This window comes from Ixodes scapularis, unplaced genomic scaffold (genome assembly GCF_016920785.2).
Source record: "Ixodes scapularis isolate PalLabHiFi unplaced genomic scaffold, ASM1692078v2 ptg001227l_1__unscaffolded, whole genome shotgun sequence".
Lineage (NCBI taxonomy): Eukaryota > Metazoa > Arthropoda > Arachnida > Ixodida > Ixodidae > Ixodes > Ixodes scapularis.
The window spans coordinates 2,464-27,117 of NW_024610122.1; the positions used below are offsets into that span (position 1 = coordinate 2,464).

At 45.2% G+C, this 24,654-nt stretch overlaps 1 protein-coding gene across 1 annotated transcript; it reads right to left on the minus strand.

Moving 5' to 3' along the window:
• Window positions 1–1,165: 1,165 nt before the first annotated feature.
• On the minus strand, window positions 1,166–8,844 carry LOC121834498 (alkaline phosphatase, tissue-nonspecific isozyme-like; the record flags this gene model as incomplete). Its single annotated transcript, XM_042288189.1, has 3 exons — window positions 8,590–8,844; window positions 6,425–6,599; window positions 1,166–1,344 (listed from the first exon to the last, which is right to left on the minus strand). Coding segments are annotated over exons 1-3 (609 nt in total), but the record flags the coding sequence as incomplete, so codon positions are not given.
• Between the last annotated feature and the right edge of the window lie 15,810 nt (window positions 8,845–24,654).

The window sequence follows — 24,654 nt, forward strand, 5'->3', positions numbered from 1 at the left end:
GCACGTAAAAGACCCCAAGCTAGGTTGAATTGCACTTCGACTGCGTTGAACGAGTATCGTCATTGTTCGTTGGACTTGGGGCTGATGTTTTTATCTTGGACGTACCTGGAATGCAAGTAACCGATGTTTCTTGATAATTCGGGCTTGCTTGTGCTTGAGTGTGTTTTCGTGCGTGCTTGCGTTTTTCTTGCTTTTGGTACATACGCACCAGTGCATTTCTACCTTCACTACTATGTACCCCCCCCCCCCCCCTCCCTGCAATAATGCCCTCGGGCGCTGCGGGGTAACCCGAAATAAATAAATAAATAAAGACTTCGCTTCATGAACACTCACAAGGTCCAATTAAATTTACTTTGCTGTGACACGCAAAATGACAAGCTTATTTGCTACCTTCGTCATGTGCGCGTCCGTGCGTGTGTAAGGGCATGCGTGTACGCCTGTGCGTGTGTGTGCAATGAATTCCATGAGGCGCTCTGTCTGTATTAATAAATGAGTAAATAAACGCAACTCCTCCCAAAACCTTTACTTCGTGTGATGAACTGTGTGCGATGTTTGATGTCGTCTGCTCTAAGATGTTACACACGTTCCTTCAAAGCAAGAACGAAAGCTCGTTCCTCGTTGTTTCTAAATCTTGGAACGTGTTCCCGTTACCAGTTCCAGGGGTTAGAAAGGGAGGCGCTCATGTTATATTTTTAAGATTGGAACGCCTCATTACATTAAAGTTACGTTTGCATCTATTTTAATAAAGTATTGCGCTGGATAATTTGTAGATAAAAAAAGCTAACAAGTGAAAGTATCCAAATCGCCCTACGTCTCGAGTCGGCACGATCACAGTTGTTCCAGCTTTTTGTTCTCGACTGCCTCTCGGACACTTCCTTATCCTTTCAGGTCGGAGGTTAGAACAGTCGATAATCCTAAATGCCTACCAAATTCGGGTAAAATTGCAGATTGTTTATCTTGCCGTTCCCTCAAAAATGTAACCGAGTCTTCGTCCATCCGACGCAAGATGGGACAGTGGCGTTTCTTCTAAAGGAACGCGTTCCACGAACGTCGTTCCTTGGAACGCCGTTCCGTAGAACACTGGCTCTAAGCGACTTAAAACTCCGCGGCAAACCAGGTTCTGTTGCGAGATACCAGAGGCACCTTTGTTTTCTTCCCCACGTACGTTGAGGTTCTTGCCCGGCACGTCCTCGATGAGCTGCCTGGCGATGTCCTTGCACTTGTGGACGGCATCCTTGGGCACTCGGGCGTCGTTCTCCCAGTCCCGGTGCACAGAATGTGTGTACAGGGCCGCCGGCGTCGCGTGCGTCACGCGCGTCGTGGTCACCAGGCCCGTCGACATTCCTGCCGCCGGACAAGGTCACGCACCAGGTTCATTCGTGCGCACTCTCGTAGATCGAAGACATCGCAATCGCGCAATAGACCCTTTTCGAAACATGGCAACTTTAATCACTATCATCACCTGAGTGTATGGTATCTGTACCAAACTAATGGCGGCCTCCTTGAGGCTGATGAAGAAAGAGGTTGAAGGTATTGCCAAGCGGAGGATACAAAGGCCCGTACTACGTTCGAGACGTCAGCACAAGACGCACAAATTAGATACGACAGCTGCGTAAGCGTTTACGTCGAAGTGTGGTCCCATCAATCTCTTGGCACATGTTCGGCTCTAAAGCCTTTCGATTGCGGAAATCAAGGGGTTTATGGGTCTCCGCTTTATACTGCCCAGTACTTATGCGCATACCATCGAAACTGAAACAAATCAAGGAATAATTATCGGATGATCGAAGAACCAACTCTGATATGCCACTGACGTGCGAAAGTGATGGTGCCCGATAGAATACAGTTTCATGACCGCCATTGATTTGTCGAAAGGGAAACTGTTTCTTGACCCACCAGATGACAGTGAATTTTAAAATGGGTCCATATATTAGAGACTTAGCATCATCCAAGAAGAGAGAAATGCACTCGCACGAAATTAATTATGTCTTAGATTTCATCTATCTTTTACAGTCGCCGACATGATTAGAAGGGAAGGAAGGCCCTCCAGATGTCTTGCCTGTAGCGCGAGCTTCCTGCATTCCATAAAGCCTTGGCGGCTTGTGACCCTCGAGTGTGTACGGGCAACTAAAGCACGACGGAAGGCAAGAGTCCAGGCCTTTTAATAAGATGCCCTGCTATTATCATCGTGTCGGTGACTTTATTTGTTGACAGGTTAAAGGGATTGTCCGGTAAAATTTCGTCTTTCAGAAAGCAATTAAATTATGTTGACATTGCTTTTGGGAATATCATTCGCACAATATCCGAATTTTTGGTTTTACGCCGCTCAAGTAATTCAATTTTAAACAGAGCCCAACTGCTAGGACTGCACCCGCAAAACACATAGCGTTTTCATTGGCAACAGCGCAAGTTCTGACGTAACATCATGCAAAGATAGTCACGACTGTTGTTGACTGCTGTCTCAGTAAACTAACTTCGTTCGAAGAAAGACAGATTTACGGTGTTGAGGGAAGATCAATTGTGTGACGATGATCTTGGTACGCACCATCAACCATGTTAATCAAAGACGGAAAAAAGTCAACGCTTGCGACTCTTACCGCTTCCACGTCACGACACGCCCAGCAATGAAAACTTGCGAAATTTGCCATGAAATTTCGAAATGATGTTCATAATGGATTTGACAAATATCGTGGCGTCTTTTAATAAAATAAATATCACATCTTACTATATTTAGGCCTTATTTACGGGACCAGCGCCAGAACATATTAACTTTAGGATATCACCGGACAATTCCCTCAAGAATGCCGTAGTAGTTCGGTAGCTCGGCCTCCCGCACGAGCTCGTTTTCTTCAGCGGGGCTTTGGCTGCTCGTGCGCCGGAATAACGTCAAGTGTAGGAAGTTCACGCCAAAGACGGGGTATCTACTACATTCCTGACCTGTCACCGCCTTGTAGTATACATACAGCTCGTGAAGACACAAGGTGTCCCTTCCGTGACCCGGATCAAGACGTATATATCTGCATGTAGACGCTGAGAGAAAATTACAGAAATATTCATTAATGGATTCTTAAGGAATGTGTTAGCATGACCCTTGAGAAACGCCACACACATCCCCTTTTGGAAACCGTTAACGCTGACCCCTTCACTTTTCTGTTTTGGCTTTCTCTTCTGACTTTCTCTTTTGACTTTCTCTTTTGCTTCCTCTATTTTGCTGTCTCTTTTTGGCCTCGTTACGGGGTCAGTGTCAGCGTTTCTCAAAAGAGCACGTGTGTGGCATTTCCCAAGGGTCATGCTAACGCATTCCCTAACAATCCACCAATAGATCTTCCTGTAATTTTGTTCCCTCTTTTCTGCACTCTGCCTGGCAGAGTACATCGACGCTCTTGGATACGGTCATTCATATCACTCCTGGAAGGAACTGCATTCATATCACTGGTGGAGAAAACCGCATCCATCGTTTTATCTACAAACACACACACGTCACAGCCCACGCACCGCTATACGGAAACACAGCGAAGAACAACCAGCGACGGCAGGGCGGCACCTGAGCACGCCCGCATCCCACCGCGCCGTGGCGCGTCCTCCTCCCTGGCTCCGCGCCAGCTGTGAGCGCGACATTGACGAAAACGAAAGGGCTCGTTTTGATGAAAACCAGGCGGTGTGTCAGCGTTGCAGCGCCGGGGAGAGAGGGAGAGGTCGACACGCGCTGACGTCAGAGCTTCGGACCAATGGAAGCGTCGTGCGCGTCACCCTCTCACTATCCTTCTCTCTCTTTTCCCGGTGCTGACAAATGAAAGACACCGCCGGATTTTCATCAAAAGGAGCGTTCTAATTCTAACGCATTGATAAGAACAGCAGTGAGGACTTAATTACCCTGCCTCCACCGCGAGCTTCCAACCTTCCAATCACGCTTCCGATAAGCTTTCGGTTATCGGCCCTGTGCTCCATGTCATCTTAAAGCATCTTGATAAAACTCACGCTCCAAGTTTCTTACAAGTACCGCCAAGCATTTTTCAGCGAACGCGCAAGGCATGTGCCACGAGTGGGTGCTCCACAGCCATCCGCTTCCTAGCGCCGCTTATTTTGGTGCTGTGCCGCCATTTGCTTCCAATGGCAGCACGAGGAATAGGCTACGTGCCCCGGCGCATTTGTCGCTACAAGCAGACTTGTACACGTTACTGAAAAATAGTAAGGAATTACATTTACAATTACTCGAGGCTAAATTGTAATTTATTACAACTACAATTACCCTCCCATGAAAGTAACTGACCGTTACCCCAAAAAGTAATCCGTTACTCTCGAGCGTTACTTTTAATATTATTGTCCTCAAGTAAGAAACAAAGGGAAGAGGGTTATTCAAGTTCTTATTGTTGCCACCTGTTCCATTTAATGACCTTGAGTATTTTGAGCAACAGCTGGCTCTCGAAAGTCTCGTCAGACATTTTGCGTTATTTCTTACTCAATATGTCGACTGCTACGCTGAACACCATTTGAGCTGCGGCACTGGATGGGAGTGCCATATTGTTCCTCACGAATGCTTCATGCTCTGCATCGAGCTTTTTCAGCGAAGCAGGGAAGTACTATTTACCTCGAAACATAGCAAAGCTTCGTCGTTCCAGCCGTTGCCATGCTATTCGAGAGATTTAGTAGATCCTTCCGATACCGCCGATACCGATATGATGCATACGCAAAGACGGCGGCGAAGTATCGGATATCATTATCGGAGTCATCGGACCGATCTACTAAAATTCTCCATTGTCTAAATCGCGAAGCTGTAGAAGTCATCAACAGCAAAACAGTAACAGTAAGGTGATAATTAAATAATAAATAAGGTTTGGCTCGATATTCTTCTTCCTTTGGTTCTGAACGGTTCGAGCTTCACTTGAGACGTTGGTGAATAAAAAAAGTTTCCAGTATATAAATGTAAGTAATAAAAGAAAAAGAAGGACCCTCATAACAACAATTAATTAGAGCGTCGGTTAAAACAAGGAAATGTAAACGCACGTTTGCCGTGTGTACTTTTCTTGGTGCCGTTCAAAAACGCACGGAGCACGGACCGACTGCAGTTTACTTTGGTGTTTTCCAGATCGACGTCCGCTGATGCCACGGGCAGCAAAGGGCAGAGTACTAGTAAGCCGCGCTATGGCCCCACTCACGAATTTCACTCTCTCCTCAAGCCCAGAATATCAAGTCTACGACAGCCACCATTATGTTTTATTTGTAAAAATATCTGCTTGAGATAAGATGCGTCCTGCTGGGGCAAAACAGGAAGAAGAAGAAAAGAAGCCCATTACCATTTTATAAGTGCTCGCAAAAAGCTGACTCACAAAAAGGGTAGGGTAGACGGAGCGTTGTCTCGTGTTGTGACATTATGAAAATGGTCGTAGAAGGACATTGTTAATTCTTTTCAGTGCACTTACCCCCTCGAGCTTCTCGAAGAGGCGCACAATCACTTGGTGTCCTCCTCTCCCCATCTTCGATCGCAAGGAAAAAACATAGGAACTAAAAAAAAAGAAAAAAAGACTTGCCCCCCCCCCCCCCCACCTTTTTTTTTTTTTTTTTTTTTGTAGAATTGTTGATTTGGATTTTTGACATTGATGTTAGGGTCTAAAAAAAAGATAGATTCAGGGGCTTGGTGTTGCAAAAAAAGGGTTTGCGGAACTGAAGAGTGCCAAGCCTCTCTTTGCGCTGGTCGATTCGCCTGACAGTGTCACTGCGCTCGACTTTACAAAAAAAAAAAAAAATCTTTATTTAGAATTGGAGGGGGGGGGGGGCGGTTGGTTCTGACAAAAAAAAAATGTAACGGATTACAAGGAATCTGTTACGTAAAAAATGTAACGGAATTACTTTAAAATTACTCTAGAAAATATGTAATTAATCCGTTAATAAATTACTGATAAATTTAAGGGATTACAAGTAATTTCGTTACTTGCAACGGATTACGTACAAGTCTGGCTACAAGTAAAACCATAAGAACCCAGGGATCCTGGTTTCAATCCCCACCCCTGCCCGTGTCGATCTGGATGAGCATCGTACCGGCGTGCGGTCGTGTATCATTACTGCGTGGTGCACGTTAAAGACCCCAGGCTAGCGGTTGTAACGCACTGGCTAAATGTCTCATCTACAGCTGGGAGACTCGTCGCCCGTTTAGGCAGACCAAGTTCCAGGCTATATAAACATACATCAACCCAATTTTTTTTTTTTTGTAAAACCATAATATCAAGGGCTTTATGTCCTTTCAGTGACTATATCGCGAAAACAAAGTAAAAAAAGTAAATTTTGAATTACTGAGTGTAACAGACGTCCTGAATCCATTGAAGGCTATGACGACCAAAACTGCACGACGTCATGCACCATCACATTCTGAGCATCACATTATAACAAGTTATAAGTGTTTTCGGTGCGGTGTGCCGTCTTTCGGCCCGACCTTTGTCCTGCGCCCTCTTGATGAAGGAATCCATTTCGTGGCCGGCCAGCGAGTCACATTCCGAAATGTTGGCCATGGCAGACACCCCCAGCATGGTGAACTTGGTCTTGGCGCCGCAGAACAGCGCCGTAGCTGAAGCAGCGCTGTCCGTCACCTGCTTGTCCACTGCGTAGGTCTGCAAGGAAATTACATCCCTCGTCGTAAGGGTGCAGGGACCCCTTCCAACCCGCTTCTAAGTATTTACGAACTTGGGTTACGAACTACGGGAACTAGTGTGCGAGATTCTAACAGGATAAAAATATCATTATCACAGATTTCGAGTGTAATACCCGATTTATACGGTAGCGTAATAGTACCTGTAGCTAAGATCCCTTTAAAAAAGGGAGCTGGATATCGTTATCAAACGGCGCTTAAAGATCACTTTAACGATAGGAGGGCCTCTGTTAAAGGGAGCCCGGCAATCTCCCTATACAGCTTTACAGCTACAGAGAATAGCGTCGGACCCATAGACTCGAAATAAAAAAATGACAGATGTTTGCTGTCTAATTCGCGATTACAAATTGATTAATTCTAAGTGCCAATTATTTAATTCATTTTGAACACAGACTTGATACAATAAGCTAGCGAGAAACATATACTCACGCTACCAGCTCCAGTCATCAAGCGTTCCCTTGAACGTGTCTATCCAAAAAAATGCGCCCACTTCTTACAAATACAAATGCCACACGACGTCGTATACGCAAAGACCATCATCGAGCTCGGAAGTCAACATGTTATCATACAGATTTGCAAGCATTGGCATGCACTTCTCGAACTGCGTGTTTGGAGGTGTAGGACGTTTATTTTCCGAGATCATGACGGGAAGCACCTCATTATAGAGTTAGCTCGTATGATGCCTACCGCCGGTGGTTCCTTGAATAACAAAGCAAAACAAGAGCAACTATAACAAACTAGGTAGTGACCTCCATAGTAATATCTTACCAGTTATTTATGTTTATTGAAATACACTGCCTGGAATCTCGCCCCTGTGATGGCGGCCGCAATGGCCCGCCCGTCCGAGGAGGCCGAGGGCATGGGAAGATGGCGAGCTTTCTTCAGGACAGGACACGCGGATGGGTCAGCAAATCGTTCGTAGGCAAGCCTTTCACTTCGAAACAATGCCTCAGCTTCTTCAATTGACCACCTCGAGGTGTGCGTTGCCCCTTGTGGGCAACTTTGGGATTCCAAGCGTTTGGCCTAGGTTGCCCCTCCAACAATCATAAGGGGTCATCTTGACCACGAGGGGGCCAAGGGCAACTTGCCACGCGAGCGGCGCTCCGCCGCTGATAAAGGGCCCTCGCAGCGTATGCGCGGGGGCTGTTGGGATCGCGGCGCAGGCGATAGCGGTCATTAAATGTTTACGTGTTGTTGAACCGATGTGCTGTGTCATTCTCCGAGACGGGTAGCAGCAAGGGAAATCCCACAATCTCTCGTTCGTGCTCGTCCTGCTCCATACGCCATATCTGCCTGAAATGCCGAGGTTCGAACTAAAATGGGCCGTAAAAATTCGCGCCTGCACGTAGCATTCGAAATTTTTCGTTAAAGGTGGATTTCACAGGTGGATTTTACATCGCTAAATTATCAGGCGTAGCTCCCTTATTGTAAAAGATAGGACCAAAGCTTACCAGGGTCAACGGCGGACGGCGACGCAGATGACCAAGTCTGGTGCTAGGGCGCGTTCGTCGCACGTATTGATAGATACGTGAGCCAAAGGTGGGCCAGTCTTAACTAAACGTGGCTCCACGTTGCAGTGGGCATGGGGCATTAGAAGATAAATAAATAATTCTAAGCAATGTTGTTGTTTTCTCAGTGAGGCTAGAATTGGTAAATAAGCTAAATTCAAACTTGTGCCGATGAAACAAAATCGAGAGTGCAGGCGAGCTGGTTTAAGAGTAACATATAGGGAATCCCTCAATCGATTAGGAGCGGTTCTGGAGCGCTCTCATGTGGATATCTTCAGCGTGTGTGAGCGCACACTCGCATTCACCGCACTAAAGGCGAGAGCATCAAGTGCTTTTGAAAAGCTTCAAGTCCACCGAGGGAATTCCCCATAATAAACCTGAAGCAAAGAAAATACACGAAGAAAAGCTAATAATATTTTCGATTTATGTCTCGAGTCGACTCACTTTGACCAGCGCTGTGAAGGGAAAGCGCTCGAAGGAGAGGCTGGACTCTTCTCCTCGGTGACCCTTCAGCTGCCCCCCGTAGATCCGGGACGCCGTCACCGTGGAGATGCCCATGCCGTCACCCACGAAGACGATGACGTTCTTGGCCGGAGCATCCACCACGTCGGTCTCAAGCAGTCGCTTCAGTGTGTCCTGACCATGCTGGACCCAGTACTTGGGCTCCAGGTCCTCAGGCACCTCGGGCACTGGACACATTAGAGGACACAAACTCGGTCACGACCTTGATTTCAGAGCCGATCTAATGTTCGATTATAGACCAACAAGCGGCTCCTACGTCACGTTACCGTGGTGCTGTCGTCACGGCGCATGTGAAAACGCTTCACCTCAAAGCACCTCGTTTCTTTGCTAGCGCAGCGCCATGCACTGCACTACTGTTTGCGGACATGTTCGAAGCGTACAAATGTGTCAAGCATTTAAACATGATTGACACGTGTCCTCAGATAATTCCGCCACCATGTCTGCAGTCAGTGTCCTTTGTATAATGTGTGAGTAGTAGGACCTCGTCTTAACGTTTTTGTTCGGGGAGCCCCGAGCTGCGGTGCGCTAACGCACGGCACCTCGAGGATGTGTACATTTATTGATCGGGTAATCGTATAGTGGGAGGGTATAACAACTCCCAGTTCCACTCCCAATGAGAATTGCCAAAGGCTTGTAATGAGCACCACGTACCAAGTCAGGAATCTTGACTCTTGATTCTTGACAACCCGAGAGTTTTCTCTCTGACAATAGACCGATCTCACTAAGCGTGCCGCGCATGCGTGACTCCGCCATAACTTTAGTTCACAGGAGGCAGACGGCCGTGCACGCGGGGGCTCGTGCTCCACTCGCGCAGGGCTCCAGCGAGGTCGTCGCACGTGCAGAAAGACTAAAGTTCTCTCGATACATTGCGGCAGCGGTGGCGTAGTCAAACAGGCTGGTGAGATCGGTCTATCGGCACCGTTCCTTGGCGCCACGGGCAGACAATAGGGAGTATTCACTGGGCGCCATATTTGTCGGTGCTGTCTAGAGCGCATGCTCAGAACGAGCCCACATAAATAGGCTGCTAAGACCGGCCATTTTGACGGTGTGCAATGCACGTTGCAAAAGAACCCTGGAAGCTAGCCATCAGCACGCGCTCTGCAGTCGCGCACACAGCTATGGCCACCAGAAGGTGGATGACCAGCGAAGCTATTTAGCACACGGCACAGACGTGACACAGAATTTTGAATGAAGGTACGCACACATTAATTGTCTCCATCGGTGGTCATGTGCCGAAATGTGCGCACACTCATGTCGAGGACTATCGCCGCCCCGAGGAGCCGGAGGAAACTAGACACGCGCGACGGGACCGCCACCCAGCGGAAGGAAAGAAAACTAGGTCCGCAAGCGCTTGGGACGACGACAAAGAGAAGTCGGTGCGAGCCCTCTCCGAGTTTTCGTTGACGCACACGAAAAGTCCACGGAACCCTAGCCCTATAAGCAGCTTGGTAACGAAAACAAATTACGTGTGCAAAAGGCGCGATGGCAGGTCAGCAGGATTGTTGTTTGTCGGGGTCCACTTTTTTAAGAGCCACATTTTTTATAACATAATAACAAAATAGAATTGGAGATTCTCCATTCGATTTCATTGCTATGGCCGCGCCGAAGGGCCCCTACAGGCGCCCTGGTTGTCTGCGTACAGCAGGGTGTCGTGCGGCGCCTCAAGGACGCTCCAGAGCATTACCAGGGCTTCTCTTAGGTAAATGAGCCTCGGTGGCGGTGCAATGAGCGCCTTCGTGGTGCGCGGCGTGATGCTGCCGAAGCCGACTTAAGGTGCAACCCCACCATTGGTTAGTGTGATTCTGAACCAACAGATGGCGGTGGGATCTCTTTCCAGACCTGTACATCAATGTGAGAAATCGTGTGTGGTGGCGCTTCGATACGGTGGGGTATTTTTCTATATCCTGAATTTGACATCCCTTGTCCCTTGCTTGTTTTTCTCTGCACGAGATTTCTTTGGAACGCGCACGGCTGCGCCGGTTCTCATGCAAGGGGGCCAGTTGCCTACGCTCCGAGCTCACGTCTCCAGCAAATGTGGGCAGAACAATACGCGAAAATCATCCTGAGCCAAATGGCCAGACACATGCACAAGAAAACCACCGATGCGTTAAAAAATATAAAATTGCCTTTGCGCCGTTATCGGAAATTTGAGAGGCCAATTACACATGTTTCAATGTGATAAGATTTATACTGTCACGAATGAAGGTGACGAGAGTGCGAACAGGGAACTGAAAAATAAAGGTTTAATCGGCGAACTTGTGTCAAACAAAAAAAAGTAAAAAAATAGCCTCGAGGCAGCAAATTAGCAGGCGGCGATTCGGCAGGGCAGCGTAACAGAGAGCGAGCGCGAGACTGACTCGACAAGTTCGCTGGCAGCTGCTTACCTACAGCGCGTTACTATCTCGAAAGTTGGGCATAGGAGGTTCGAGAACAAGAAAGTAGGGCGAAAGTTACGTCTGGTGCAAGAATGAACGCGAATCTTCTAGAAGTCCGTGACCGAGCGTTGCTTTCTCGGCTCTGCGGGCGGCAATATGACTGGCCGGCCCTTTTTTACGTGCATGTGTTTGTCTCTTTGTGAATTTCCAGGAAAACGTGATGACGAGATAGGCTTGGGTATCCAAAATTCTAGTTTGAGGAACTAAATACCTAAAAAATCAAAACAAATGAACTATTTTTTTGGTCAGTCAGGTGTCTCATTTAGGTAGCTGGGTGTCTATTTTGACCAAAAACCACGAGACTGGAAAATACAAAATTGACACTCAGGTTTAGATGTTTAGTTTGGTAAACCAAAAGTAGCACTGGTGCGGGAGTCATAACAGATAAATGCCGAGGTTAAAAATTAACTCACAGCAATAAATGATAAGAATTAATTTTAATACGAATCCAGTGATAAATGCAGTGACTGGCCAGGCAAAGATTATGGGTCTGTGGATAGCTTTTGCACATAGCTCAAGCAATGTACAGGGTGTCACAAAAAAAAATTAGTGTTTTTTTTTTTTACCGCAAGAATAATCTAGGCATCGCCGAACGCTCATTCTCCACCCAAAGGTAGCGCTAGAGATCACAACCAGATGTCAAAGTTTCAGCCCGATCCGATACCTTATTCAAGAGTTATAAGCGATTTTCTGAAACGTTCAATGGGAAAATGGCGGCCGACGGAATTTTTGAATACATGGGGCTTTATGGGCAACAGAAACCGAAAACTGGCAAAAATGGGCTCCATTTTCTCATTGCAATTTTCATAAAATCACTTATAACTTTTGAACAAGGTGTCCGTTCGGGATGAAACTTTGGCATCTGGTTGTGACCTAGCGCTACCTTTGGGCGGAGAATGAGCGTTTAGGCAATGCGTAGTTTATTTTTGTGATAAAGGAAACCCTGTACATTTTTTGTGACATCCTGTACCAGTCTTAATTCGGTGATTTATGCGCGCAAGTAGTGGTGTGCATAAATGAAAAAGATGCAAACGGGTAGAGTTTGGCGTTGTATAAAATATAGTGTAAGCACGCACATGGTACGCTGATCAAGAATGAAACAGCCCTACATTTTACACTAGCGTTGAGCGTATCAACAGTTAAGGGTAAATCAAAAGCTAAAGCTTGTATACATATATTGCTCAGGCCGTTATGTTTGAATGCTCATAGTACTCTATTACCCTCAGATTTGGTGTAAGTTGTCTGCTGATTGCTTACAACAAAAAGAAGGAAACATTCTAACTCTGGGTTGATAGAAAAACTCCACCTGCTGACAGCTACCAATCATCTCGGCGCCGACTATGAGTATTAACTGCATGCCAACGGTCGCGTCCTTAGAACGAGTTTTTCTCACGTGATTTCATACGATCATAATTGTTCTTGACAAACCACTATGTTTACTCAGGCAAGCGGTCATATGTGAAGCTCATAATATTTTGTATTGATTGTGGCACACATGGAAAGTTGCATAGGCTTTTTTTACAACTCGCGAAATAGAATGCTCCTGGGTTACCTTGGTCTCTAATGCATGTAGCACACAAAAGAGCACGAAATGAATCGCAGTGGGAAACGAAAACAATAATGATAAACAAGCGCGTAATCACGCGAAAACTGAGGGCATTGCAGATATACAGAAGGTAAGCTTTTTTTTCACTAAGCACATTACCAGGACAGTATTTAGTTTTATCGCGCGAGCGAAGCGGAGCATACAAGTGCGAGCATACTGCCCTGAACTACACTTCCGGTGAACAAACGCACCATCAAAAGCATTGAGCTCGCTTTTATGGCTTTTGGTGCGCTCAAACCTTTGAAAACACAATTATGTTCAATTCTATTATTTCAATAATTTTGATTAAGTGCGCCTATGTGTGTTTTCTATTTTTGTCTTTTGCGTTCACGTGCCATTTTCTTAGTTATATTACATTTTTCCAGAAGTCCGACAACTATAGTCTGTTTGATCATAAGTAAGAGCCGCATAATCAAAGATGTAGACCAAAAAAAGAAAGAAAAAAGGAGCGCGAACACGCTAACACACATTAAAAATGCAATGTAATGGCGCATTCAAAATTAGTCGTTAGTTTTTTAGAGAGCAGCAGTTGCGTAGGGCGACATTGTTACCCATTGAACATTATAAAAAGTGCAGTACAACTGTTAGCTCGCGGTCTTTAACGTGCATTACGCAGTATATATGGTACATGATCGCACGACGGTAGGATGCAGATGGGCGACTGAACCCAGGGTCCCGGCTAAAGCCGCTTGATAAAGGCGTTTATTGCAAGTACCGCCAATTATTGTTGTGGAAACGCGCAAGACACGTGCCACAAGCTGGTGCTTCGCCACCATTCGCTTTCAAGGGCCAGTCATTTTAGTGCTGCGCCGTCACTCACCTCAAAGGCCCGCTCCAGAGACGGGCCTCGTGCACTGGCATCTTTGAGGTTATTTCAAAAACCAACGCCCCAACAGGTTCTGCAGCGTGAGCTCCGTGCTTTGAACGGAGCTTGCGCTCGAGCATTTCTCGCAAGTGCTCTAATCTGCGGTGCCACAACACACTCGGCCAACGATCCCCCACCGCACTTGGTTTAGCCTGTGAGCTAAACCAAATGATCTACGTTTAGAGTATCGGCACTTTTCCCCCAATATTTTTGTGGGCACCGCCATCTTGGTGGTAAGTAACAAATAAAACGCAACCGCGGATCGTCATGATTCAAAAGTGCGACTTCCTCAGCATTAGTTTCGGTGTCAGGAAGCTCACGTGATATTGCTTTGCTTTGTCGCGAACTGTTTATACATTTCTGGAGGACGGAAAAGCGTTTCCTGTGATTTCAGATAAAGCTTCACATAACTGACAACCATCATTTTAAGCACCAAGATGTGTATGAAGCGTAGCTTATTCAGTGGCTCTAGTTTAGCGCGACCGCACAAACGCAGAAAGAGAACGAACTGCTTGATTTTGCGCTCTTGGCGCTGCCTCAGTGGCTTCATCAGCCCGTAGCGTTGGCTGCGCTCCGAACTAAGGTAAAGCAAAGCAAATATTCCTATCTTAGGGTTTCGCAAGCCAAACCAACAAAAATCAATTAACAGGCCCCAATAAAAAAAAAATTGCGGGTTTATTAACTGAAGGTCTTTTGACGTTCAACCGAAATCTCAGATTGGCCTCCGTCGGATTACGGCCACCTCGGCCGATATTTAAACCCGACAAATATGAATTCATGGGCCAGCGCGTTGGCTCAGACACTCAGACGATTTGATGCTTTGTTTTATATCATTGCCACTTAAGAGCCACCGATGTGATTTTTGAAACAAAATATAGTCAAACCATACCAACCAGCATAGTTTAATTGCGAAAATTATTTTCGCAAATGACAGAAACATTAAAATGTTTGCGCAAACGTGGCGGAATCTGAAATGTTAGAATGCATTTCATGGTGCCCATTTCATTTGGATCGCGTCGGGCATGTGTACTGACGCACAGTAGAACGCGCGCAAAAGTAAAGGCCGGTTCAGACACTTGCGTTTGAGTGCGTTTGACTGCGTTGCGTCGAGAACCGAAAGCGAGTCACCGGCACATCTGAGCTTCGTATGAAGCCTGCAATCTAATTAAAAGAATCATCATGTATTTTTGGTGCAAAATAAAACGTTATTATTATTATTATTATTATTATTATTATTATTATTATTATTATCTTAGCACGCGATATAAGTAGCAGGGATGTCCTGGTTTCTCGCTGCCGCAACGCGGTCAAACGCAGTCAAACGCAACTGTATGAACCAGGCTTAACTGGGGTGCACCCGCAGACTCGCGCTTGTTGCTCTGACATCTCTGGCTCGCTCACTGCGGGCATCCAGAGATCTGCCACCCTGACATCTGGCGCCTTTTCTGTCTTTCACGCGGCGTTCCAAGCGGCACACAACGGAAACTGCACATCAAGCTGTTCTTGGACACGTGTCGCCATCTCTATTTTATATTAAAAAACTACAATTTGCCGTAACCGAATGGGAAACGTTTGAGGTCTTATAACATTTTTAATGTGTAATATATCAATATGAAAGTTCTGGAAAATGTAATGTCGAAGGATGCTTCATAATTTAATGTCTCGTTATTTTGATTAGTTGACGTGATTCCGTTTTTATAGCGCCATACAATAATACCATTTTAAACTTCTTTTATGTTAAAATATACATTATCTGTACAGTTCGTTGCTTACTTTTCTAATTTATTACATCCAACCGAACGCTCATGTGAAATATGGGGGACGATGGGACGTTATAACTCGAGAAATAGTTTTTCTTTTCCAATATTAGAGACTGTAGTCTATTAAACGCTGGATAATTAACTAACAACTAAAGATAATCCTAATATCGACACATTAAAGTATCGTTGAAAGACAGCTCTTTATTTTGATATTAACTTTATAATTGTAAGATACATAGAAAGAAAGTTATAAACCGTCAAAAAAGCACCAAAACGTCACGCACGGTGGGGTTGCACCTTAAGAGGCTTATGCCCCGGCGAAGAAGGGAAGTGGAGCGAGGCGGAGGGGTTGAACGTGAAACAGTGTGTCCCAGACCATCCGGATGAAGGGAATCCAGCGGACGCGTCTACCGGTGTTTCTTGATTGATGGCGTGGAAAAGAGGTCGCAGGAGAAAGTAACCTGATTCATATAAAGACAGGTAGAAGGCCAGGTGACCTGGGGCCTTCAAGGAGTGGGCCTTTGAGGTAATCAAGCAATCAAAAAATATCCACCCTCCTGCTCCTTAACAATTTTGTTATGATAATAACAAATAAAAAAAGTTTGCTAAATCACTGAAAGTGGCTCACCCCCCCCCCCCCCCCCATTTTATGCAAAAAAATATAACGTAAGCAGGTGCTCAATCCACGCAGAGAAAGAACTTCCAACAAAAAGACACAAAAACGAGACGTCAGAGAACAATTGATAGTGTATTTACATCATTGACCAGTTCAAAGTAACAATCCTATGCGGTCTCGCACGCCGAAGCGATGAAAAAACTTCAGTTCACCAGCCAGTTACATCTAGCATGATTCTAGCGCTGTCACAACAGCGGCATGCAAGCAATTAATTGCTGTCAGTTAAATTAACGAGAAGTCAACATTACCCCAGCCGCTACAAACAAAACATGATCCGTGCTCGTTTGAATTCGCGACACGCGTCCGAGAAATATTTTCCTCGTACTTTCCCAGCCACTTTCATGCGCATCCGACTGAAACGAGCTGGAATTTGAGGACGCTTCGACGAAAGCAAGGGTGCTGCCCGCACGCCTAGTGAGCCGCACCCTATTCCTTCGAAGCAAATGAGGAAACATCAACAGCTTCCTTGGCGAGCTCGCGCAAGACCGACGGAATGTTTACCGGAATGAAGTTGTTCTTTCTTTTCTCACTTTTCTTCTAGAACCGGTATTGGCGAGACACTGTTAAGACCCAACAGCGGGGATCCTCGGGGGAAAACGGCGCGATTGCTGTATTACGCAAGTGGTCTGGTTTAGGAATACTGTTAAGCTCCAGTGTCTAACAAACAAGATGGCGAAGTTGAAAGGCCTTATCGGTGCCGTCGCTGACACAGTTTTAAAGCGATAAATCGTATTTATTCATTTATTTATTTTAGCACCCTCACGACACAAAGGAAGTAACGGAAGGAGGGAGAAAACCAAAACAAAATACAATATATATATATATATATATATATATATATATATATATATATATATATATATGCTACGAAAACGGGAGCACTCAAGGTTGCCTAAACAATGAATTAATGTATATTAGACGCCGGACTAGCTCACTCGGGTTGTGTGATATCTAAATCGAATATTGGCGGAATGTGTAATGAAGTTATTTGGCCTCAAAACGGTTGAAAAGGAGACGGAGGAGGAGGAGGAGGAGGACGAGGGGCGATATCATCTACCGCTAATGAGAAATCGTGCAAATTTAAACGCAGCGTTCCTTAAGTTGCGATTTCTAAAGTCGGTCGTTCCGAGGCGTGAAATAAAGAGCGGAATACCGACGAGAATGACCTGACCTGAACGAAAAAGCATACCTTTAAAAACCGAAAAGGGCGCCCAAAATCTGTACTGTATTCGCCCTACGGCGAAAATTCGCGAGGCATCATTCCCAATGTCCTATATTTTTTTATGTGTCGATTAAAAACCTGCGTAAACATCTCCAGCAAATATAAATGCAATTGTTGGGAACCGCCTGACAACTTCCTGCGTGGCATCAGTAAAACCGATGTTGTATAGGATGGATATCGCGAGTAAATGTTGTGTTCCAAATGAACCATAATATAAAACTTTACTTTTTTTATATATTTCTAAAAGCAGAATAAAGATATCTTCCCTGAGATAACATTCAGTCAGAATGAAAAAAAAAAAAAAAACGCCTCACGACATTTTGAATAAGCTTCATCAAAGACCGGAAAGTCGAAGAGAGCATATTTCATGAGCTGTACACTATAGCTGTCTTCCTACCTTTTATATTATTGAATGCAGCTTTTTCTTGCAGAAAATACATTACAATGTCCCTGTTTTTGCATTTATATATTTTTTTTCAAAAACTGAATTGCGACAAAATGAAAAAGAGTTGTTACGTAACGGGGCCTATAGGTGGTCTCACGAAAAGTTATTTGTTTGATCGCTTTTTTTTTACTCGAGAATGTTGGTCGTCCCAAGGTGGTCTAAAGGCCCGTTCACACACTTGCAACCTCTTAGAACCGGGTGCCTTGGAGCCCCTTAATATCTCATACGACAAGAGGACACACCGGCGCCATCTATTGGGTAGCAGTGTAAACTTGGCGGTCTCGCATAATTTCTTGGCTCGAAAAACTTTTGTCAACGTTATAAACGAGCCTTTATTATAGGTATTACGCACATTTGACCTTGGAAATCCCGCAAAAAACCTTCGCTTTCGTGAAATGCAGTTCCAGGGTCACAGCATAGCTAACGCCAGCGTGCCAGTGTGTTCTCTCGTATTAATAATCTCTAAAAGGTTTCAACGGGTCTCGTCTCTCTCGGTCGTACTCGGTTGCAAGTGTGCGAACGGGCCTTTCGTCCCTCGGAACAAAACTGAACGGGAGTACTGAAATATTGTACAATGTGTGGCTACTCGAAGAGAACCTAAGAACACAACACCCTGACCCCTTTCAGAGAAATCGATGTACGAGATGATGTCTCTGCTCGCAAACAAAACAAAGATTTTGTTTTATATTTTATGTATAAGAAAAGCAGGCTTGGTAATGCGGTGGTCGTAATCGTTCAAGCGAGACGCTCCAACTCGATGTCGCTGATGCAGAATTCTCGCAAATCCGAGCGTTGTGCGTACGAATAAACAGCCGGAAGTTCGCCAGTCCCAATAGGCGTCTGGTGTCTCAGCTGCAAGCAAGGAATTGAGCCAGTGCAGTGCCACTGATATAGCCTGGAGGCTTGAACGTGCATCACGCGGTTCATGACTGCACGCCGGTACGAGTTCAAATCGAAACGGGCAGGGGTGGGGGCTCGAAATATACCTGCAAGGAGACAAGGCTGGCATCCCACCCCCGGAAACGTCATCACTATAGTGTATCCACGCAGCACCGCTACGTAGCTGGCGTCAGCATCGACGCCAGCGCGTCGTGCAGCGTCTGACAACAAGTCCGACGCTACGCGGAGCGCAAGTCCGTCTGCTTCTTTGCAGGGATTTGCGATGACGTAAAAACGCTGAGCTCTTATTGGCTGATTCAACTAAAAAAATAGTGGGTAGACCTCAAGGCGTCTAGCGTTGAGGTCTACCCACTATCCTTTCAATCAAATCCAATCAGAGCGCGGCGTCGTTCTGCCGTCACTGCAACTCCTGTGCTAGAAGCAGACAACTTTCGCTCCGCATCGAACGCGGCGACGCCAAGGAGGGACGTGTCTGCCGCTTGCCTACTAACGATGACGTCAAGCACAGGCCTTGTTTTCTAGGTGGTATTGCCTCTAACCTAGGCTCCCTAGGTTCTAGAGCGCGAAATTTTCGCTCCATGTGCTGGAAAGAACAACGTCTATTCGAATTTCGCACCAACAGTCAACGTTTACCGTATACGGTCAATATGAGCGTAGAAAGGGAAGAGGAAGCGAGAAAGACGACTCCGCAAAGTCGACTTCCCAGGAACGTGTCTTAACTCCGGCCGCTCATCCCAGTAGCCAACTTCGCGCACGAGCGGCAACAAAATGCGCCGTTCGAGGAAAAATAAAGAAACCAGAAGTAGTCACGGGCAGGTTGCGCCGCCATTTCCCCGAGAGGCAGGGTAGTCGGTAGCTGGCGGATGGCTCGCTTCCTCGCCGGTTCTTGCAGCGTCTCCCTTTCAAGAGGGGGCAGATAGTCATCTCCCCGCATGCCTCTCTGGATTGCCGGCGGGTAAGGTCAAGGCACGCCCCCCAGCATAACGCTCCAACTCGTTCTGCGCGTGCAGGGGTCGGGCGGAAAGATCACGGCGGTAGAAGACCGGATTCAATGTGCCGATCTCTCTTTCGATTAGACCTGGGGCGCCAGAGCTGAGACGCACCACTTTCGTTGCCGACAGACATTCCACTAAACTCTAAAATAAAAAAGCACTAAATTTTTTTTCGACTTTTCGATTTTCTTTTTTTTTTTTTTTTTGACGAACATGTTTTGAATGTATGGTGGTTTATAAAGAAAGGTATTGCGATCGCTCGCATCTCCCTTCAGACGAGAGCGGTCCCGCGCTTGATGTCAGGGAGTTTGAGTAGATCGGTTTCGCTTTTCGCATCGCTCCGAGCCTGCCCAACTGCGCATGGGCAGCTGGCTACACTCAAACTCAAAGCGGCCCGCGCACGCGCAGTGGCGATTGTGCTGCTCCGTAGAGCGGAGTACGAAATCAGTCTGGTACTATTTGTAACCTGGAAAGCAACACCACCGCGGCAAAGACAAGTTCCTTCTTTGGAAATTGGATTCTAGGACAAATGTAGTCAGCGAGAAATATAGAGAAAAAAAATGAAGGACCGTGTTCCCATTTAGGGCTAAACAATACCTTCACAGATTGTGATAAAATACTCAATCCACCATCCTCATTAGCATCTTCTGGCTTCGCTAAGGCTTAGCTTCCAGGATACAGATTATGCTGCGCTTAGACTCGAATCGCCGGGCTGCTCCAACCTGCGCGATCGTCACACCTGCCTTTCGAAGTTCTGACCCACCATAGCCAAGTGGCCCCTTTCACTCTGGGCCCTGTTGGTGATCATGATGATCATGATTGTCCCAGTGAAGTTGTCCAGGGGTGCTATGTTGCCCTTTTTGGACTCCCAGGAGACTTGGAAGAAGGAAGTGACGTCAACGACTAGAGCAAACGCAGATTGGATGTTGACAGAAGAAAACAAAATCAACACCCAATCTGCGCTTGCTGTGTCGTTGACGTCACTTCCCTCTCCCTAGTCTCCTGGGAGTCTAAAAAGCGCAACATAGCCCCCCAGTTTCATTTCATTTCATTTCATTTATTGTTCTCTCAGGGCCCGAAGGCATTACAGAGAGGAGTGGGTTTTTTTAAACGGAATCATATGAGTATAACGATACATAAGGCAAGACATAAAACAAAAGTTATTGAACATCAAAAAACTTAGTAATGGCAATTTTAAAATCAGTAGCATCAGTTATCGAGACTATGGGTGCAGGAAGTCGATTCCAATCTATTGAGGTCTGAGGGAGAAAGGAGGCATTGAAAGATGAGGTGTTACACTGGGGGACGCCCACTTTTAGATGGTGATTAGTTCGTAGCGAAATGTAAGATGGTTCTAAGAATAATGTTTGACGAAGTGTTGGATTAGAGTGAAAAATCTTCTGAAAAAGACAAAGCCGGGATATTTTCCTGCGAAGAGAGAGGTTAGGCAAGGAAAGGGATGCTTTCATAGATGTGACGCTGGATGTGCGATGATAGTTCGAGAGGATGAAGCGAGCGGAACGATTTTGTATGGACTCAACAGCAGATGAAAGGGTGATACCGGGGTCCCAGATAGAGGCTGCATATTCCAGTTTAGTACGGACTAAAGTCTTATAGATTAGAAGCTTTAATGAAACAGGAGTAAGCGAAAGGTTTCTTTTAAGGTAACCTAGTAAGCGATTAGCGCTATTAGTGACATATTCGACATGTAAATTCCAGGAAAGGTCATTGGTTAGATGCACACCAAGATATTTATAGGAAGTAACAGAAAGTAGGGGGGAGTTAATGATGTTGTAGGATGGACAAGTGTTATTATGCCTGGACACTCTCATAGATCTACATTTAGATGTGTTGAGTTCCATATGCCATTCTGAGCACCATTGTGTGACGTTGTTTATATCAGTTTGAAGAACAGAAATGTCAGAATCGTTAATAATTTCTTTATAAATGACACAGTCGTCAGCGTACAAGCTGATGGAAGAGGAAACACGCGTAGGAAGATCGTTAATAAAAATAAGAAATAGTAGTGGACCGAGCACAGAACCTTGAGGAACACCAGAGTTAACACTTGATAATGATGAGTTAGTTCCGTTGGCGCAAACAAATTGAAAAAGATTTGTTAAGAACGATTCTATCCAATTGAGTATGTTGTTATCTATGTTTAAGTTACGAAGTTTATGGAGAAGGAGTACATGGGGTACTTTATCGAAGGCTTTGGAGAAGTCAAGGAATATGCGGTCTGTCCTGGAACCCCGGTCGAGAACGACGTGAAGGTCATGGGTAAAAGTTAGGAGTTGTGTTTCACATGAATAGAATTTTCGAAAACCATGCTGTGCTGGGTGAAAAAAAGAGTTCGAGTCCAGAAAGTTAATAAGATTGGAATATATTACGTGCTCAAGTATTTTGCATGGGATGCTTGTTAAGGAGATCGGACGGAAATTCAAAGGATTATGTTTATCACCGCCTTTGTGGAGAGGAATCACCCTCCCCACCTTCCAGCCTGTAGGTAGTATCTGTTGTTCAAGTGATTGGGTAAACAGTTTTGATAAGATGATGCTTGAATACATTTTAGTATTTTTCAAAAACTTTGTATTAATATTATCGATGCCTGCTGAAGTTGATATTTTTAGGGTTTCAATAATATTCGCAATACCCTCGCAATCAACAATGACTGGATTCATTTGCAGATACTCACAAACTGGGAGAACCGGATGGTCAGAGGTAATAGGTAGTGAAAAGGATTTAGCAAACTCATCATTCAATACAAAAGAGCACAAATCACCTTGAACTTCAACTCCGTCATTATCCCTGAGCGTTACGTCCTGACTGTGACTGGGGCTAATAACTTTCCAAAATTGCCTGGGATTATTAATTAGCATGAATGGTAGTGTACTGTTGAAAAAAGTGGCTTTCGCCTCCTCCACTGCTTTTTTGTACTCCGCGGCAGCAAGATGATATACTGCCCAGCGTTGATCATCGTTCGACATTTTAGCAGAACGAAATAGCCTTTTCTTTTTATTTGACAACCTCTTTAAAGTCGTACTATACCATGGTGACTGGGGTGACACAGATATGCTTCGAAGGGGCACATGAGCACTCATAAGTGACGCAACCTTTCTTTTGAATAGATTCCAGTTATTTTCAACAGAGCGCTCCTCAAAGCCATGTGTATATTTATCTAGAAAGAGGCATAATTCGTTATTTATAGATTCAAAATCAGCCCTCGCATAATTATATATTTTCTTAATTTGCTTTGGGTTGGAACATTTAGGGATATCTAACATGAAATGCAATAAAGAATGGTCGCTAAGACCGGGCATATGAATTAGTGAGGAGATAAGATCGGGTGATGTTGTTAAAATGAGGTCTAACAAAGATGCGGTTGTTGCTGTAACACGTGTAGGTTGCACAACAATCTGTGAAAAATTAAAATCTAGACACATGTTTACAAACTCATTGCACTCTGACGAAAAGTGATTAACGGAAGTACGCACATCTGACCAATCTATGGAAGGATAGTTAAAATCACCGAACAGTATCAAGGGTGCACTTGGAAAACGAGCTATGACTGCACTGATCGCATCATGAATCTTTGGGACAAAAGTGGCACTTGCATTTGTGGGACGATAACACACCCCGAAAATATATTTCTTGTTTCTTATATTTAGACCCACCCATACTATCTCAAGTTGAGAAGCGATGTTGATGTGAAATGTTTGTATGTTATCAGCTACCGCGATTAACACACCGCCACCGTTTCTTTCGTCCCTGTCATGACGGTACATATTAAAACGTTTCTGACAGCTTAATATTTCACTATTGCGTATTTTACTTGACAACCAGGTCTCGGTGAGAACAATAATGTCCGCGTTAGACGAGTCGACAATTGACGATAAATCCTGGCGTTTATGCATAACGCTTCTAATGTTAGTAAAAATAACAGAAATATTATTCACACAGATGTCATTATTGGCTCTGTAACTCCTCTCCGATTGTTATGGCAAAACTGATGCAGGAGCGGAAATTCTGGGGTTACTACCAGATGGACTAACCATGGGAAGAGGTAATGCTTGGTTTGAAATTCCAGCTCCATGTTCAGCTGAGGTTTGATAAGGCTCACGGAAGTTTAACTCGTTCACAGAGTCTGTGCTAAATGTATATATGTAGCATTTATTTCCCATAACTAGCTTATCGAAACGCAGCTTGAAAGATAGGCCTTGAAGCTTTGCAAATTGGAGTAGTTTTCTTCGAGCAAGACGCACGGATGGTATAAAGTCTTCACTCACAGAAAGGTGTGTTCCCTTGAATTTGTGCGCGTTAGAAAGCACCATCTCCTTATCTTTGGAGGAGAACAATTTTACTATGATTGGCCGATGTTTTTGCTGACTAAACCTTCCTAAACGGTGCGCTCTTTCGATGGATGCAAGTTCCAACCCTAATCTTTCGAGACACACATCAATAACAGCCTTTTCTGATTGTGCCCATGTTTCTTTGTCCGTATCAGGAATACCAAAAAAGATAAGATTTGACCTACGGGCTCTGCTCTCTGCGTCATCGCAGCGCGCCCTAAGCTGAGATATCTCGTTAACGGCGGATGTTAGTTGCGGATCGGAAGTCGTACTTATTGTAACGCCGGACTCTTAACTTCGAAAGTTCGTTTTCCACCCGATTAACGCGTGTTATGAGGGCATTCACTGATTCCTCGGTCGTACTCTGCTTTAGTTTTAAATATCGAACTTCCTGGAGGATATTGTTCTGACCTGTCTGTAGCGTCTGACCGATTTCAAGCACTTTATTAAGTTGTTCTTCTTGGACTTTGGTCATGGGCCCGGGGTTAGATTCAATGTCCCCGCCAAGGAGCAAAAGCAGACTGTAACTAACACTTTCAACATACGTAGAAACAGATACACTGAAAATGCTGAGACATTCTATGAACAACGCAAAACAAGCCTTGGGGCCAGGCAGCAAGAATAAGCACAAATTGTTGCTTTTGATAGCAAGGTATTTGAAATCACTAACCTGTAACGATATCACAAAAAACTTAGGCATCTTGGTTGGGCAGTTGCTGCCTGGCCCACTGGTGAAG